Source organism: Dromaius novaehollandiae, chromosome W (genome assembly GCF_036370855.1).
Source record: "Dromaius novaehollandiae isolate bDroNov1 chromosome W, bDroNov1.hap1, whole genome shotgun sequence".
Classification (NCBI taxonomy): domain Eukaryota; kingdom Metazoa; phylum Chordata; class Aves; order Casuariiformes; family Dromaiidae; genus Dromaius; species Dromaius novaehollandiae.
Window position 1 is genome coordinate 47,815,741 of NC_088130.1, and position 18,640 is coordinate 47,834,380.

Consider the following 18,640-nt stretch of genomic DNA (forward strand, 5'->3'; position numbering starts at 1 on the left):
ACAATATAGAAGTTTTTCCTTGTGTTCAGATGGAACTTCCTGTGTTTCAGTTTGTGCCCGTTGTCTCTTCTCCTATCGCTGGGCACCATGGGAAGAGTCTGGCCCCATCCTCTCTACACCCTCCACCTTCAGATATTTACACGCATTGATAAGATCCCCCCCTTCAGTCTTCTCTTCTCTAGGCTGAACAGGCCCAGCTCTCTCAGCCTTTCCTGAGATGCTCCAGCAGCTCCATGTCTCTCTTGTACTGGGGAGCCCAGCACTGGACACAGTCCTCTAGATGCGGCCTCCCCAGGGCTGAGCAGAGGAGGAGGATCACCTCCATCGACCTGCTGGCAGTGCTCTTTCTAATGCAACCCAGGATACCATTGGCCTTCTTGGCCACAAGGGCACATTGCCTTTCTTTGAAAGACTAAAATGTGAACTAAAAACATTAAATAATACACAAAGTATTTTTAAGACATGGCAAGTACTGGTACACCTATTTAACAGGTGATTAACCTAAAGCATCAGAGGGAGGTTGAACGAAAGATTTTCAAGATTTTCTGAAAACTTTATGAAAAAACATTTATTCAAAAGATTCACTATTCTTGTTAATCATGTTTATTACAAGTGCCTAAAACCAAAGGTAGTAGTGCACTCAAATTCCGTGAGCATTTCAAAATTCCTACATTTGGTGTTTCTGTAAATGTACCTAACAGCTAGATTCTTGGACCGATTGCTCCCTAAGAAAATTGCTTTCATAGAAGAGGTCTGAAATTTCTTATGTCCAACTGTGATAGCAGATATTCTGAAGAAAGGACAAAATGGGGCAAGAGAGGAACATGAAGTTAGAGAATGGTTGCAAAAATGTTGAACTGTCTAAAAAATGTCAGCATGCCCTGATGCTGCAGCATTCCCAAAGGGACTCTACCATTAGTCAATTTAGCCCCAAATCTCTCTGGCTACATATATTGTTTTCTCTTACTCCAATTTTGTGATTTAAAAGGTTTGTATAGCTCAAAACAGAAACTTAAGACAGAGTGGATATTTCAGCCGTTGCTACAGATATAGAGGGTTATCTGTGGGTAGAAAACTCCATGATTCCTGAGTCAGTTGGATTTAGAGAAATAACCCTCTGGAATCTAACTGGGGTGGAATGCTGGGCAGGTGCAAGGTAGAAGACAGTCCAGTGGAGGGCTTCAAATATGGCAGCACCTCACTTCTTGTCATCCATTTCCAGAGCGGAGTTTGGAGCGTGGGAGGGTCTGAATGCAGAGGGCATGTCAGAATGGAACCCAAATCGCCCTAAACATACAGCTTCCTCCAACCCTAGACCAAGAGACTCTGTAGAAGAAGTTATGATTCACTGGGCTAAAGATGCAGAATGTTGAAGTGTACTCAATAGTCATTTGAGTTATCTCTGCTCCCCTGAATCTTTCTGTATTTTATCTGCATAGAATACAGAAAAAAAAAAAAGCGGGATGGACAAAGGACTAGAATACAAATTCTCTTTACCACCAAACAAGTGCCTTAACAGTCTTCAGTGTTTACCAGCACTAGCACTGCTTGAAACGGGAGCAGAATGCAGACCGTTTTGCTCTCCATTGCCCAATACTCTGCCCACGGGGTCAGATGATGGCAGTGTGTCCCTTCTTTCCCTTTAGTTGCCAAACTGTTTCAGGTCATGTACAGAGGAAAAGCTATTGTGCTCTGCTCTTACCAGGGAGAATATGCCTACCTGTGGGTATCCTTGAATTGGAGGCACAGTCCCTGGCTGCTGGGCTTCTTTTCTGTTACAGGACCCCTCACATAAAAGGCAGCTGGTTAGCAAACCTGTCTGGCTTACCTGACACTGGCAGTCCTTGAGTGTCTCAGAAGCAGCAGTGCTGCTCTGGGACCTGTTGGAATGTGCTGGTGGAGCGTGAGGTGGAAGAAAGGGACAGATAAGTGGCTGACAAAGATGATGTCTATCCTGCTTTCATCTCGCACTTCCACTTGTCTGGAAGTCAGAGCATTCTTCTAGGAGGTAGTGTACAACTGGTCTAGAAATTAAGTTAACTCACGTTCAGCTTGGGTTTAAAAGAAAGTGGCTGTTGCCACTGTGTTTCGTGAGGAGTTCAAAATTGTCAGTGTGTGTTAGGCTCTGAGGATGCTCTGAGAATGCCTATGGGATCAAGCTCCTCAGAGGATGAACAAGGAAGAAAGCCTCTTTTCTGCCTCCTGATTAGGTTTAGCCCTAAGCAAGGTGCTAAGACTCTTCCACTTTGTCAAAACTAAGTTATATTGGGTCATTTCAGATGTAGAACTTTTCAGGCTTTTCAGGATTTCTGTTTTGGAGAAAGGGGAACGGAAGTAAATGTTAAATTCAGTTTTAGGTATGTTTGCCCTTTACTAAATTTGACTCCCAGCTATGAAAGATGTATCTATAAAGGGAGATATTAATACCCTGTATCTTTAAGTCTGAACTGCCTATTAGAGAACATTTTCAAAGACAAGTGTACAAAAGAAAAAGCATCTGTGGAGGTTGGCTATTTTGAGAAATCTAGTTTTAGTAAGTAACCTTGTTTTCTCCTTCATTATTTGCTTTCTGAGTTCTCTCATTAGAAACTGAGACATCAGACTTAAATGATTTCCTTTTCTACTTGCAACTTTAAATTTAGTAAATAGATTTTCTTCCCAACAACAGAACCCACCTTAACTCAGTTCTGTACAAAACTGACTTAGCTTTTTAGTGTCCCTTTCCATCATTCTAGATGTACAGGACTTGTTCTATAATTAAAGAATTTTTTTAAAAGGAACCTAGAGTGAGAACTCTAATTGTGAAGATTGTTACCCTTTTGAGAGAGGAGTAAGCTATGTTATACTTCCTGTGCACTAGCTTGTCCACAGAGAGTAAGTACACAGTATATTCACATCTGAGTGTACTTCCCAAAACATCCCCATGTGATCCGAGCCACTGGAACAAGTGCAGTCTCTGATATACAATATTAAGTCTGAAGTAATTTCAAACTGAGAAATTAGTGAAGATATTCCAAATACAGTGGAACAAACATGGTAAGAATTTGCCCACAGAGCTTGATATCCTTGCGTCACAAAAAGACGTGAGCATTTAAGAACTACAGTAAAAGCTTACAGAAGGTGAATATAATGGTTGAGGGAAAGCAAGAGGCTTTATGTGATGAAAATGCTCAGTAATGAACTTGCTCCAGATCCTGAAAGCTCTTCTTTGGATGGAGACAAAGATGTCATTGACTTTTTTTATACTGAACAGTCCCAGTCAAGTCATCAGGACAACACGCTAAGTAAGGTACTATTCAACAATTACAAGAATAGAGGGATCTGGTCCACCAGCTTATATGGAACTACTTACTGAGATGATTTGTAGTATATGCCTGCAAGTGCAAATGGCAATTTTTTTATTTCCCGCAGTTTTCAGAAGCAGACAACCTAGACATTTTGTACTTACTTAATATGGTCCTTAAGGTCAGAGTTGTCCTCTTACTGTTTTAAAATTTCTGCAAAATTTTGGTAAAAACCGTATGAATTTAGGGAGCATTATGTCCTTGATATATCATGTATTAGAGTATTGATCATCACATTATTTTTTAATATTTAGTTATGCTCACAACAGGCCACATTCTGGTTATCATGGTGCAGCCTCTGTGAAGCAAATACTTACCTTACTTTCAACTTTTCATTTGGCTGTTAAAACTATGCTAACTGTAACTGAGGTAGGATACAGGGGTAGTGCCTCATATTCAGAACTCAAAGAATTAACTTTATCATTACTCTGCCCACCTCTGGCATAGGTGAGAGAAGGAGTACAATGGCAGCAATTGTAGAGACAGCTGGGGAGGGCGGACATCTCCATAAATGCTGCATGATTGATATCTAGCCTGGGGAGAGCTCTAGTTTGTTGCTCTGTCTGGTGGCATTACCTTGTTTTGATCCATGACTATAAAAATTCTTCTCTGTTGAACTGAGTGTTGCTGTGTTTTGTTTCTGCTAAGCTATATCACCTGCAAGGAGTGCTTTATTTAACATCTTAAGTTAAACAGTTAAGACAGTTTCTGTTATGCCTGTCTTAATGCAGCTCTCATTAAGTTATAAGCCTGAAGTCTCCTTTCTCTTAATTTCTCTTAATTCTCTTAATTCTCTTAATGTGTGTCTTAATTTTGCAGCAGACTTCTTTTGTTTGCTTGTGTGCTTTAGAAAGCAGATAGTCATTTTAAAATGCTTTAATCTGAAGGAAGCTCATCAAAATTTTAGTAAAAATTTAGCCATAACTGGGTTTGAATAGTCTTTTAACACAACTGATTTAATATTAATTAGGTCTGAGAAATTATCGTCTATTGCCTAACGAAAACATCAGAAATCTACTATAGATTGCAGAAGAAAAAAGAACAGTAGAAGTGAACTAGAAGTATATAGTTAAAGCAACGCTATGGCAGTGCTTCTACATACTACAACAAAAACGAATGCAATCACGATGTGATTTTTAGGTTGACCTTCCTAACTTTTCTTGAACTAAGGGAAGTTACGTGTAAAAGTTGTATTATAAAAGTAACAGATGCACCCCAATGCAAAATAAGGAAACTTCATCTTGGAATTTTCCTGATAAGATGATTAGTGGTGACTATTGTCACAGGTTGGAAGGCATCAACGACAGCAGGTTACTAAGGACCATGTCCAGTCAAGTTTTGGATATCTCTAAAGATGGAGGTTTCACAACCTTTCCAGGCAGCCAGTTCCAGCTTTCAACCACCATCAGAGTAAAAAACCATTTCTTTCTTTAATGTTTAAATGGAATGTCCTGTATTTCAGTTTGTGCCCATTGCCTCCTGTGCTATCACTGAGAAGAGGCTGGCTCTGTCTTCCTTACAGTCTCCCATCAGGCATTTATAAACATCGATAAGATCCTCCCTGAGCCTTCTCTTCTCCAGGCTAAACAGTCCCAGCTATTTCAGCCTTTCCTCAAATGATAGATGCTCCAAGCCCCGAATAATCTTAGTGGCCCTTTAGTGGACCCACTCCAGCATGTCCCTGTCTTTCCTGTATTGGGGAGCCCTGAACGGGACACAGCACTCTAAATGTGGCCTCACCAGGGCTGAGCAAGGGGGAAGAATCATCTCCCTTGATGTGCTGGCAACACTTCCTAATTCAGGCTAGGGTGTTTTTGGTTTTCTTTGCTGCAAGGGTGCGTTGTGGGCTCATGTTCAACTTGGTGGCCACCAAGACCCCCAGGTCCTTTTCTGTCAAGCTGATTCCCAGCCAGTTGGTCCCCAGCCTCTACTGGTGTGTAGGGCTATTCCTCCCCAGGTGCAAGACTTTGCAAAACCAGTCTGAACAACAGAGGACAACCTATTTGAAAGTTAGGTTCACAGAGATGTACATTGCCCTGCACCCCTGGGCTCCTCTGTCTACACAGACATCAGACTATCACACACATGGCCAGTTCTAGTTTCAGCATGCCAAGTACCTGCAGAAGTACTTGCATTATGTATACATACCAAGTGCTTGAGAATATGAAAGGGACAAAGTGTGTACACAGTTGTGCAGACCTGTATCTTAAAATACAGGTTTGAGTTTTCTTTCTGTTTACTTCCTCAAAACAGTGCACCTCTCCTATATAGCTGACTCTCTATTTGATGACTTCTGATCTGTACCATAATCAGAGTCTTTACCAATCCCATAAAGCAGACCCTCTTCCAAAACAGACTGACATTTTTTTCTTCTTCATCTTGTTCCAAGTGTCTTTTCTTTCTTTTAGTTTTCCTTTGGAAAAAAAACCACACTGACTCTTTTTCTTGTTGCTTTAGTCTCTCCAGGTTTGACCATAACATCTACAAAGGTGCACAGCATAATTCCGTTGAGATACTTAATTTCTGGTGCATTTGTACAGTAGAAAACGTAATGGAAGGACCAAACCTTGTTCACTTTACTCAGAAGACAGTCTCATTAAAATCACTAAGGATTTTTTGTACGACTGTGGTGACCAGGAATTGACCCAGGGTCTGAAAGAATAGATCATTGGCTAGAACTACAATACTTAAATGTAAAATATTTTTATTTCTGATTTTTATTCCCTAAAAGTCAAGATAGTGTTAGTTAGAGGAAAGGACTCAAGCCTGCATCTGCTCTTTGATAAAATTTCACGCATTTCTACAAGAAAAATACGTAACAGAGCAAGTTAAGAAGGGGGTCTAATAGCTATGAAGACCTATTAAGTTAGGGATAGAATTTGAAGTTTTCCTTTTCAATAAACTAAATCTATTTTTCAAATTGAGTTGTAAGGATTTAAACACACCACAGTGTAAAGATGTCATTATTCATCCTCATTATCTTCTGAGTAAAGACCTTAATACTCTGGCAAATCCTGAAATCTTCTATGAGAGCTCAGATCTGTCACATACAAAATGTTCATATGCAGCCTTTGGCTTAGGAAACCCTTAAACTACTGACTGCTGCGAAGTAGCAGGCATACTAGGGAAGGCATCATTTTATGCACAGCCTGTTTTCTATATACTTTTCTACTAAATCTCTGCTACTGGCTACTGTCATATTTGGCCTAGATGGAGTCATATGGTTTAATCCAGTGAAGATTTCTTTAAAGTTTTATGTTTCCTTGCTATTTCTTTGTCATTATCTCCTTTGCTTTTCTTTCTCTCATTAGTTTTTAAAAGCTAAGGTGGTTCTCACTCCCTCAATTTCCCTAGCTGGATTGCCTTTAGATGGCTTATCAGTGTATACTTTCTCTGTAGCTACAACTGGAGCCTTCTGTTCTTGTTCATATTACACTGCTGTCCTACTCTCATGTCCATTTAATATTCCAAAAGTGATGTTCCTATGATCAGAGTTTTCTTCTCATGACTTCTATCCTGTTTGGTTCCTAATGCATTACCTCTATTTCAGCATCTCTGTTTCCTTTCTCGCAATTCCCAAATTTTCTTACAGAAGTGCCTTTCCCAATGCCAGTGAATCTGTTCTTATTCCTGTCTGAGTCTTTGCACCTTTCCTCTTTGGTACCTTCCCTACTCTGGTAGAACCAGTGAGTTACGAAGGTAAATAGGTGCCTTTTCTAGCTGCCTGGATGAGTAGTGCAAGAGGCTCAAATCCTCATGTATTCAAACAGGAAGCATAAAAGGAAGCTGTCTACTAATTTTCCAAGGAGGACACCAGTGCAAACAGGATTAATGGACTTAATGTTGTCTGATACAGTGATGCCAATTTCTTGAAAGAAACTCAAATGTCCCTGCAACAGCTCAGGTCACTTAGAGACTAACTGAACATTACTAATGAGCTTAACTAATAGAATGATGATATATAATGAAATTTCATAGTCTAGTAACATAGTTAGCTAATTGTTATTATTATCTCTGGCTGGGAAAGCAATAGGCAGGGATCTCTATCCTTTAAGAAGCTTCTGAAGAACTGAGATGGAATTGGTTGTGTTATCCAGAAGTTCACACAGTGCAATGCTGCTCAGTTTTGAACTAAAGCAGAGAACTAAATGGGTCTTTGTCATATATGCTGACTCTCAGTGATACACTACCCTCCTGGCCATTTAATACTGGAAATGATTTAATACCATTCCTGTCCCTAAATATTTTTCTTCCTGATACTTTCTCATCTTACCAAATTATCTTCCCATTCCAGATCCTATGCCATATGCACTACATCACTGTTCCAGCTGAATTAAAGAGTGAACTTCCAAGTCTATTACTCCTCTCCTTCTGTTTGTTTTCTACACTGAGTCCTTGCTGCACCTCCATCTCCCATCTTTCATCACAGATACACTGAACAAGTTAAGTTGGCTCATACTGCTTCCCTCAGCTGTAGGAGGGTGAGCATGTGAAGCACATCTTGAAAAATGCCTGTCAAACTAAACAAGCAATTTCCAGAGGGTTTCTAACACCTACCAGTTGTTATGGATATAACATTATTATCACAGTTATTTAAAACAGTTTTAGATTAGCTAAATGTCAATCTCATAGCAACTGCACAACCTTCAGGACATCTTTGTGTATATGACAGACTCGCAACTGTGAAATGACTACTTAAAAAAACTCTGTATTTCTAAAGGAGCACATCTCTATGGTTTCCTTTCCAAAAAACAACAAAAAAAAAAAAACAGGTTTGGTTCTATTTTATGTATTACTTTCTTTCTGAGTCTGAAAATGCACAGGATCAATTTTACTATTGTTTATCTGTTTATTTGCATATACTCAGTGCTGCAGTGTTAAGGTAGCATACACTGCTTAAAAATCTTTTTAATTTTTTTTAATTCTCACAGACTTTAGAACTTTAAAAGCATGAATTTTGTTTGAGGAACAAATCAGAGGTTGTAATATCAACATAAGAGTCTTTGCACAAAATCATATCTGAAAAAGTTGACAGTTCTACAAAAAATGACCAACCAGTGTTTTTTTCTGTTTAGTTTGTTAGTGTCGTCTTCCCTTATATTTCTACAGATTTCCTATAAAGTAAACTATGAAAGAACTGCAAGGGGGATTTGGCAGAGCTGCCAAACACAAACCATTTGTGTGCCACTGGAAGAAAACATACGCTGGACAAGGCAGGCCCCAAAAGCTCTGATGAACTCTGGTCAGAGAAAAAACACTCAGGAGGTACATATTTGTGTTAATACAAATGCCCTAACCATACTGTGAAGAACCCACTAATGAATAGACTATGGGCAGCATGAATTCGCCTTTTGTGAGATATGCTGGTTTATTCTGTACTGAGACACAGTCTTAAGTATGTGATGATACATTCTGTCACCATAAAAAGAAAAATATGTAATGTAATACAATAATGTAAGTCCACTGGAGAATAAATTCAAAAATGATATGCCTGGAAGGCTTTGATCTTCATTTCAACACAACTAAAGATTTTAAAACATGTAGAATTTAAACTTGTTTTCACGGTGTTTCTTTGTATTCCCCCCTATGTAATTCTCACCCAGTTAAGTATTTTTTCCTCAAATTTTGCTAAGTCTCCGGTTATGCTGAATTAGTTGCCTCTAACTTTTCAGTTAGGTATACCCAATGGTAGGTCATTGTGTTAAAACTGCAGGATTCGGCAGAAATCTATTGCTATTTTACCTCTGAAGTGCAAGACTTCTCCCTTGATCTTTTTAAGTTGCCTAGTGATGCAGAGTAAAATCCTGTTCACCTTACGTAAAAGCATCCAGTGAAATCAGTAAGATACCATCTTGGTAAAGGTAACAGGATTTGACTCAAAATGACACTATCGTAAGGATATGAATGTGCTGTGGAATTTGTGGTCATACATCTCTCTAAAATAGAAACACGACAGGTTAATGCTTTTGCCCAAAGCCACCTCAATTTACCTTCAATATTTAGCAAAGATGTGCACGAGTGCAGTTTTAATTAAACGTAAGGAGATTCCTACCCAGAAATTGCTGCTAGTTTTTGATGAGCCTGATAGGCCATCTCACATCCTCGGGTTCGAGTCTTGTGCATTTCGGCGTGTAGAGACGGACAGGTGACTGAGACATCCCCGATGGAAATGACCAGCTCCCGGTATAGGGCCACCTGGGTATTGAACTCCTGGACAAGCTAAAAAACAGAGATGATTTACTAATATGAGACATTGAACTATACTGATAAAAACAAACAAGTTTCTATAAAAGCATGCCCAATCTGGGGCTTGGTTCCTGCGCCTCCTGATTTCACGGCATACAGGATCAAGTGCCTAAGATCTAGCGAAGGACTAGGGCCTTCATGCCAGCTGCCTATTCTGTGTACTATAAATGTTCATTTGCAGGAAAGTAGTATTTCTGCTTTTAATCTCTGAAAGTGTTTGAGTTATTAGTCCTAAATATTAAGCACACAAAAAAATCCCAGCTGTTTTATTGATAGCATGAGATAATTTTTTGCTATCATAAAAGACAAAAATATCTCCAGAAATGATTGCCTTTGCTCCTCCCGCTTCCTGATTAACAGCACATTTAGGGACTGGAATGTAGCATTTGCTTTTACACTGGAGATTTTGCTAATTTGTTTTGTAATGATTTCTGTTCTGTCACTGGCCTCTAACCCCGATTTCACGCATGAAATCGATGTGAAGTTACTGGCTGGGAAGATATACTAGATAGGCACTTCCCAGGTAGTATTCTAGAAAGCATGTTTTCCAATAAGCGGGGAAAAGAACAACAAAGAAGTGAATAAGCATTTCGACCTTTTCACAGAAATCCTCTAACACAAGATATATGCAGATACGTGTGGATACAACAGGACAAATGGGTAACTTTTACAATGATGGTAAGATTATTATTGTTTAGTTCCATTTATAGCCTATGTGGGATGATACTGTAAGAAACAAAGCATTTGCTGTCTTCTGAAAGAAAGCACAGCAGGCTTTTTGCTATTCATGATGGTGGTGGGGTGGCAGGTAGGGAGCGTTAGAGCAAAATATGTATTTATCTTTGTTTTGCTAATTTGACCTCATTTTCCAAACTGTACAAAAATAGACAAAAGTAGTTGCTTATAATTCTATAACCATCGTTATCCCCAGGAGTTCAATGTATCTCAACATACAAGCATGTTAAAAGCCTTGGTTTCGCATCTGAGTTCTGTCAGATCTAAAAATTTTGAAGTCAAGCCCTCAAATTCTTAGAAATAGAAATTAGCTGCTTCCCCTGCAATATTACATTCAGGGTCTTCATACATCCCACTGAGATTACTCTGTATAACTCAAAACCAGTATCTGGACCCATTTTTGACCATGCCCCCTTAAATTTCTTGGTAAGAGTAGTGAATACGTTTCACTGTTTCTGGGGCAGCAAAACAATCCATCCCCAATGCATTCTGGTACATCTGCACCAAAAAAACAACAACACACACACCCCAAACAAACAAAGCCCTAGACGCAATACTTGTACTCTGCTAAACGTGGCCTGTGTCTCCGTAGCTTCAGAGAATGCATGTAGCCAGTGGAGAAAAAAAAAGCACTACTTTGTATCAAGGCATAATTATTGTGCATTAAGAAGAAAAAAGAAAATCCGCACATCCTGCAACTGGTTACTGGTTGAGCCAGACGCATTTTGCCACCTCTCACCTGATATCCCCCGTTTAAACAGAGGACGCATTTAATCACTACGGCATCGCCGAGGAAAACAAAATCAGACTGATCTAGCAGCATCGAGATGGAGAACAAGCAAAAAGCACTGGCTTTATCTCTTGAATGACATCTTAGCAATCCATCTCTAAATCGTATTTTATTTCTGATCAGTGAATTCTACTGCATAAAAAGTGAAGAAATAAAGCTGCCGCTACTGTTTAACTATCCAAATTTCATTGCCTGGAATGAGCAGAAAGGCAGGACCTAGTAGGATCCACTTGTTGGAAATATTTATAGCCGCACTGTGATGGGTTTTATTCCTTGGTGATCTGGGAGTTGCTACTGATTCTGAAGTATTAGAGTGGATATCTGCCAGCCCAATTTGCAGTATAAGAAAACAAAAAATAGCCAGAATAGAAGCAGCCAGTATATTTCCAGTGCTACTGGACCGAGGTGTAGCACGATTCATTTTTTTCAGCTGAAGTAGCAGCAACTTCACTTGTTTTGTATCTCTGGGACTGGTGAGAGGTGCGATTTTGGGGCCCAGTGTCCAGCTGTGTGTAGCCTGGGGAGCCCGACGTGGGGTGCGTGCCACTGGCCTGCAGCAGGGTGTCAGGACCCAAACGTTTTGAGCAGGAATGGGGCAGAATGTCATACCATAACGTGAGGGTCCAAAATGGACATGGACGCCAGGTCCTCGGTCTGGGATTTCACGACTGCAAGCAGCTCTCCCGGGCAGGCTGGCAGCAGGTGCTCCCTGCTTCAGGGACAGAGCTGCGGGGCCTCAGATCCTGCCTCCCGTTTTAGAGGGACTGCAGGGCGAGAGCAGGACTGTAGCTGCCGCACGGCAAGGCGGCGAGCTGGGAGCGTGCTGCTGCAGCGGGAGCCGCTAGCCGCGGAGAGACCCGGGCTTTAGCAGGCGGCAGTCTGGGGCCAAACCCGGCTGGATGCGCCGGCAGGCACCGCGGCTGCCGGCAGCGGCGCGGGGAGGCTGCTCCCGCCGCCGGCCGCCCTCGCTGCGCGCCCCGCGCCTCTGCCCGCTCCCGCCTTCGGGCCGCTGCGAGTTAGGCGACGGGGCAGCACCTCCGGCGGCGACCGCAGTTTTAAAAATAGTGCGACTGCACGTGATGGGAATCGGCAAGCTGGGGGGGGGGGGGGGGGGGAGCGGCGCGGCCGCCAGCGGCCGCAGCGCACGAGAAGGGCAGGAATTAAAGCAAGCCCCGTTGTTTACCCACCATTTTGCAGTCGTCCAGGGCTCTCTGGGTCTGCTGGGCGCTCTCGGAGCCGCTGCCCCGGCGTTCACAGTCCCGGCCGCCCGGCGGGCTCTTGCCGCCCTGGAAGATGGAGGCGGCGGAGCGGGGGCGCTTCCTGCGCCCGCTCGGTGCAGCGCTCATGCACACGCATCCGCCGCGCGGAGCCGCCCGCTGCGCGGGGCCCCGCGGGCGCGGGCAACGCCTTCCCCGGCGGCGGCGCCCCGCGGCCGCGCCTCGCCGCCGGCCCGCTCACAGCGGCGAGCGCGGCTGCTCTCGGCGGTAGCCCGGCGCCTGCGGGAGAGCCAGGGGAGCGCCGCGCATCGCGGCCGCTACCGGCGGCAGAGGCGAAGGGGCTGGCAGCCTCCCTCCTGCGGCAGCATGTCAGTCCCCGCAGAAACGCCCCGCCGGCGGCATGCCCCGCCGTCCTCCTTCCGCAGCCGGGGGGGCGGCGAGCGCGGCCCTGCCCGGCGGCCACGGGCTGCCATGCAGCGGCTGCCGAGCGAGACCGGCGCCGCCGGAGCCCGCCCGCGCCGCAGAGCCCGCGGGGCGCCGCGCGGAGGCCGCGGAGGCGGCGGCGCCCTCGCGGGGCGGGAGCGCCAGTGGGAGCCGCCCGCGCCGCCCCCGCGCCGCGCTGTGCTGCGCTGCGCTGCGCCCCGCCGGGTGCCGCGGCCCCGCGCCCGCCGCGCGGGGGAGGCGGCTCCGCGCCCGGCCGGCCTCTGCCCCCGGCGCCGCGGCCCCGGCTCTGCTGCCACCGCGCCCTCGCTAGCGCGCTGCCCACCCGGCTCTGGGAGAAGTGGATGCGCTAGTCCTCAGGGGCTTGCTCAGGACATACTTCTGCTTCGCTGCTTACATGTGTTTCCCGTCATGACAAAATACCGTAGTCTGTGGCCCTGCACAAGATGTTTGGGGAGTGTGACGCCTCCACGCTGTAGATCGTATTTGTTCCCTGTAGAAGGTTAAATCATAACTGACTGCAGAAGTTGTTCTCTCTGTGCTCCGGCAAGACTAGCACTAGAGTTGCGCTGGATGGTGCTGGCAGCCCCCCAGGCCCACGGCACTTCCCCCGCTTGGGACGGGCGCAGGGCTGTGGTCGCGCAGCTCGCGCCCCGCTTCCCACAGCCCCTCGGGGACCATCCGCCCGGGGCCGAGCTGCGGCAGCCCCAGGGCTGCCCCTCTTCCCCCTGTTGACCAAGTAACTGTGATCATTTATAAATTTACTTCACTTGTGTTATCCGGGGACAATGTTATTTCTTTATAACATTAAATTGAAGTCTTACGTATTTCAGTGTGTGGTCTTTTATGTCTGTAATGTTCCTGGTACCGAAGGAGCACCAAACACACACACAGAAACCCAGCCTTGCCGCGAGCCTGGATGCACGAAAGCCGGCACTCCGGAAGGCAGAGGAGCTGCCCGCAGGCGGCACAGAGCAGTTCTGTAATGCGCACAGCCCAGCATCTGCTTGAGGCCTGGACACTGCCCATCTTGCCTGCTCTGAAACTGTTTTTAGACATTTCCTACTCTCTTCCTGGGAATGGAAGCTTCTGGATGCGTGTTAGCGTTGATGGGTTTGCAGCGCTTGCAAATGCTGTCATCGCTCCAAGCAAAACTAAACTGACCTTGCAATGCTACTCTTGTAAACATGCTACTCGATCTTCAGCGCTCAGAGCAGCAAGGACTTGCAGTGTGCAAGTGCTATTTTAAGGACACCACATTTTGTTTTCATAGCAAACTTAGTTCTATTACTGATAGGAAATAAATGCTTAAATTTGGTGCTGCACAAACACAAGGTTTGAGCTAGGACATCACATTACTTCCATACACAAACAAAATGCTACCTAATGACAGAAAATAATTAAATACTGGCAAAAAGCAAAATGAATGCATCTTCTCCTCACATTACCTAGACAGAACAAAAATACCTAGTTTTTAAAGGGAAATTAGAATGCACTGCTATGCTACATTAACATTAATGTTTTAATCTTTGCTCCTATATCATTTAATTCATATGTTCTAGTCATTTTGGGTCTCTAAGAGCTACTGTAATACCAATAATGAAATAATAATACTAATAAATCTACCAAAGAGTGCAATGTGTTTGCTTGTACATGAGCTGTCTTGGCTGAAGTTCTAGTCCCTTGAAATTAATAGTAAAACTGAGCTGAGTCTGAGCTGAGTTTTGCCCTTTGGCCAACATCTGGAACCGCTTTGAAATCCCCGTGATCTCCACTGTGTTCAGTCCTGTTTGTTTCTATTTTCAGTACGTTCGCATTTGGAAGTGTATCTGGCAATTCTTTTGGTAATTGAGAAGACTGTGTTTTCATAATTTTTCCAGCTGACCTCTGAAATAATCATGGGACATTATGAATGTAATGACAGCGCCAGGGTGCTGCTGGAGAAGTGGAAATGACAGGGAACAAGTCACCTGGGGATGAAGAAGAAACCGTCAGTTTTGTATGTGTCTCAGTTCTCAGTCTTTGGGAAGGAGTTGCAAACTAAACTATCAAATGCTGCCTCAGGGGGCGGCAGAAGGAAAAATGCATACCACCAGGAAACACAATGCTCTCCTGAAGAAAACAGGTATTTATGCTGCAATATTTTTTTCCTGAAAAGAGAGAGAGAAATTATTCTTTCCCCTTGTCTGAACTGGAGTTCCTGTCACAAGTAGCCTTATTCTAACTTTGTGTCCTGATGTTTAATGGATTACAGCAAGCAGGGGCCTTTCTCTCCCTCCTGCAACATCTTCAAAAGAGCACAGATAAGGGACCTTGAAATACGTTCACAGCGTACGTGACCAGTTATATAATCAAACTCTTAGGCAACTCCACAACTCTGTAATGAAATAGAAGTAAATATATTGGCTTTGCTATACATATCCTGAACTGTAATTCTACAAAAATGAACTCAGATGAACTTTTTACTTGGGAGGCTCTTTTGTTCAATTTTGTTGTAATCTTTGTCTCATGCATTTATCTCTCCAGTTCTTGGTTTCTGGTAATATTTCTCAAGGGTGAGCAAAATGCAACGTACCAGATCAGTTATATAAGAGACACTGACTATCTCAGAAATGTGAGGAGAACCCTTTGGAGGGAGGGAAAAAAGGTGAAAATACAGGCTGTTTCTGTAGAAAGAGATACAGGGCAAGAAGAGAAAACCAAGAAACAGGTACCTGAAGACTACACAAGAGAGTAATTCTGCATGATCTCTTTGGGGCAGCAAATAAAAAAAATAAGTTTTAAAGTTAGTTTGAAAGGGAAAGCTTAAGAATAACATTAGAGACTTTTCTCACATATATTTAAAATACATTTTTAAGAAGTGAACTGACTGCCTCTCCAAGTACATATGGTGCATTTAAAACAGAACAAAAACTTTATTCCCTTGAAGTGCAGGGTCAGATCAGTGTTTGGAGATAGAGTATTCAATTTTTGTAGCAGGCCTGCTGTGGAGTAAAAATGTTTAACGCTCATACATAATTTAATAATGCATTGAGAATCACAGCTTCAGTGGCCATATCGTTTTTATTAACCATTCCCTCCAGGCTGGGAAGTTTGGGGAGAGCGTGCCGCGGGAGGCAGTACGCTGGCCTGGTTCCTTGGAGGAGTCTTTCGTGGGCCCGTAGCTGAGTGCTAGCCTTGCTGGATCCGGAGACCCATCCAGCGGCGGCAGCTACCTGCACTTCTTCTGCTCAGCGTGTGTTCAGTGCAATGCTTACAGAGTCAAATTATTTTGGGGGAAAGATTGCACGTTTGTGTATTTTCAGTATCTATTAGCCTAATTACAAGACATGGAAAAAAATTATGTTCAGTCACTTTAGAGGTCAATACAGTGTTTCTGACCCCAAATACCCTAAACTAAGTCTCTTGTTTAAATGCTTAAAAATAATTTATGCAAGGTACCCCTCAAAGCAGACAGACATCCAAGTCCTCTGAAATTTATAGCCACAATTCAGTGAAGACTAGCAATATAGTAGAGATTTTAGAACATTTTTCTAAGTCCTGTTGGGTCAGATTCAGCAAGTTTACAAGTTTACTTCGGAAATGAATGTCCGTGCAATGTATTAGAAGAGGAGATGCTGAGGAAGGGGCATATTTTGCTTGCAGTCACTTGAAGTTTTAAAAAATGTAGTCATTACTGAGTCTGTCTGCAGTTGTCACACTAGTATAGGCATGTAGCTCCTGCTTATGAATGGTGTGAAGCAACATGCTTGAGCTAGCAAAAATGTCAAAATGGCTTAATGTGTTTCAACTTTCATTTGCCATAAGTGTTGCAAAAGACTGCTTGTGACACTTAGGTTATGCCCTGAGGATGCCAAAGGATGATTTCTGTGAAATCCCTGGTACTTAAGAACTGTTGTATTCCTAAAATCAGAGAATGAAAGAGATTCTAAATCAGATAATGTGAGATGTATTCCCACCTTCTCTAGTTCTTTACTATGTGTATTTACAAACAGAAATGGCATACATAACATGAACTTACATGGAAATATTTTTGGGAGCACTCAGGTAGCCAGACAACTGACTGTTTCAAATTTCTCCAGATTTGGCCAACAAGATACAAGTTTGATGACAAGAAAAGTGAAAAAAAAAAAAGACCTGTACAACTAGATATTTTTTAATTTCAGGTCTATAAGTATAAATTGTTTAAACATAATATCATATAAAATAATGGCTAATGCCATCAGCACTTCTTATTATAAGAAAAACCAAAATTACTATTTTCAAAAATTATCATTAGGATTACAAATCTTTAAACTGTAGAAATTTAAAATTATTTATGAAATTATCATTCTGAAAAGAACAAAGCTAACATCAGTTTCTTGTTATGAAAGCATCAGTGTGGATAATCTATCTTTAGCTAATATTGTCAAGATAACAGAGAAGGAGTGCAATAAATACATATACATTTGCCTTAACTTTGTTTTTTGTACAATAGAAAATTTGGCACAAAAACAAAGCCAAACAATGAATGAAAGATAAAAAGGACCACAATCCTCAATATCAGGACAACAAATCCTCCTATAATCATGAATAAAATGAGCCAAGAAAAACTAAGTTAAAAAGCAGAAAAAATCTAAATAATGAAAAAATACTTTTCAGAACTAACAATTAAAAGGTCAGCTTTATGAGATTACTAATACGTCCCATTACAAATTTCATAAATGACTGTGCAGTAAAATTTTAGAAGAAATATACATAATAAATCCATACATGATTTATAGCAAGGTAAAGATTAAAAGGAAAACATGGCTATGAATAAAAGTAGAATAGGAACAGCTATGCAAATGAATACACCATGTATTTCTGAGGAGCTGTAAGACAGAGTGACAGAATACAGCTCTAGCCAAGTGAATGCAAATGCATTTGCTGTCTGTAGATGTACTAGTGCTTTACTACTTAGAGCATGCAATGTTTGGCATACAGTGTTTTGGCTGACTGCTTGATGGATGCTTAGGAGAAATATGTGTTTTTGTGTTTTTGTATAAAATGTCTAAATTGCAATCCTCTATGTATTCTGGAAACATATACTTAATTCAAAAAAAAAAAGTCTCATCATTTCAGAATCATAGAATAATGGATAGATACCAAAGCAAATAATCTTCATCCCCCTACTCGATTTAGGAAGAATGCCTGGACTAAGAGACAGGCCTTCCCTTTATCTTCAGGAACATTTAAAAAGTCATATGTTTAATTTATAGAAGTGGAATAGATGATAAAATACATAGACATTATAGAGTCCAGCGTTGTTCTGTAGAGCCATGTGGTTTTGAGAAATAAAGTCCTATACAAAATTTCTGGTTCAGTCTGTATGAGAAATGTTTTGCCACTATGCCTGTACTCTCTCCTAGGAGACAGGCAGCAGGTGCTCAGGTATGGAATAGCAAATAGCATTACCTATACCAGGTAAAGGAATCTTGCCAGCAGATTACATGTACACATGTATACATTTTTTGTTGGAAAGATTATTTTTGTAACATTTCAGTGGTTCTGGACAAGTATTTTCAGATTTCAAAAGTAAATCAAGGATAATAAAATTTCACTGCTGTATCTAACATAAATGCAGCACAAGAATTATGCTATTACACGGAGCAAAGAAAGCTTCAAAGAAACTCTTAAAGAATTACTCAAACTCTCAGACTCTCAAAGAAACTCTCGAACAGTGCTCAAAGAAAACTCTCAGAGCTAGTGACCTAAAGCAAATGTGGAAACTAAATCAGAGTGGACATAGAGGCTTAATCAATTTGTTGTAAGAAGACGGGAATACATCTCAAAATCAATAAAATCATTGGAGGCAGCAGTACTTTGAAGCCTTTCGTGTGCCATGT

General features: G+C 42.2%; 1 protein-coding gene across 2 annotated transcripts in view; it reads right to left on the reverse strand.

Annotated features, from left to right (window-relative positions):
- The window catches only part of RGS7BP (regulator of G protein signaling 7 binding protein), a 44,106-nt gene extending 31,191 nt beyond the window's left edge, over positions 1-12,915 (reverse strand). Inside the window, exons 1-2 of one of the 2 annotated variants that reach the window (XR_010385483.1) lie at positions 12,303-12,915; positions 9,397-9,563 (exon numbers count right to left, since the gene is read on the reverse strand). Coding sequence is in view for 1 of the 2 variants with exons in the window: in XM_064499715.1 (XP_064355785.1) it covers positions 9,397-9,563; positions 12,303-12,461 (326 nt within the window). In the remaining variant the exon portion in view is untranslated. The remainder of the gene's footprint in view (positions 1-9,396; positions 9,564-12,302) is intronic. The other variant, XM_064499715.1, reaches the window with a different exon arrangement.
- Between the last annotated feature and the right edge of the window lie 5,725 nt (positions 12,916-18,640).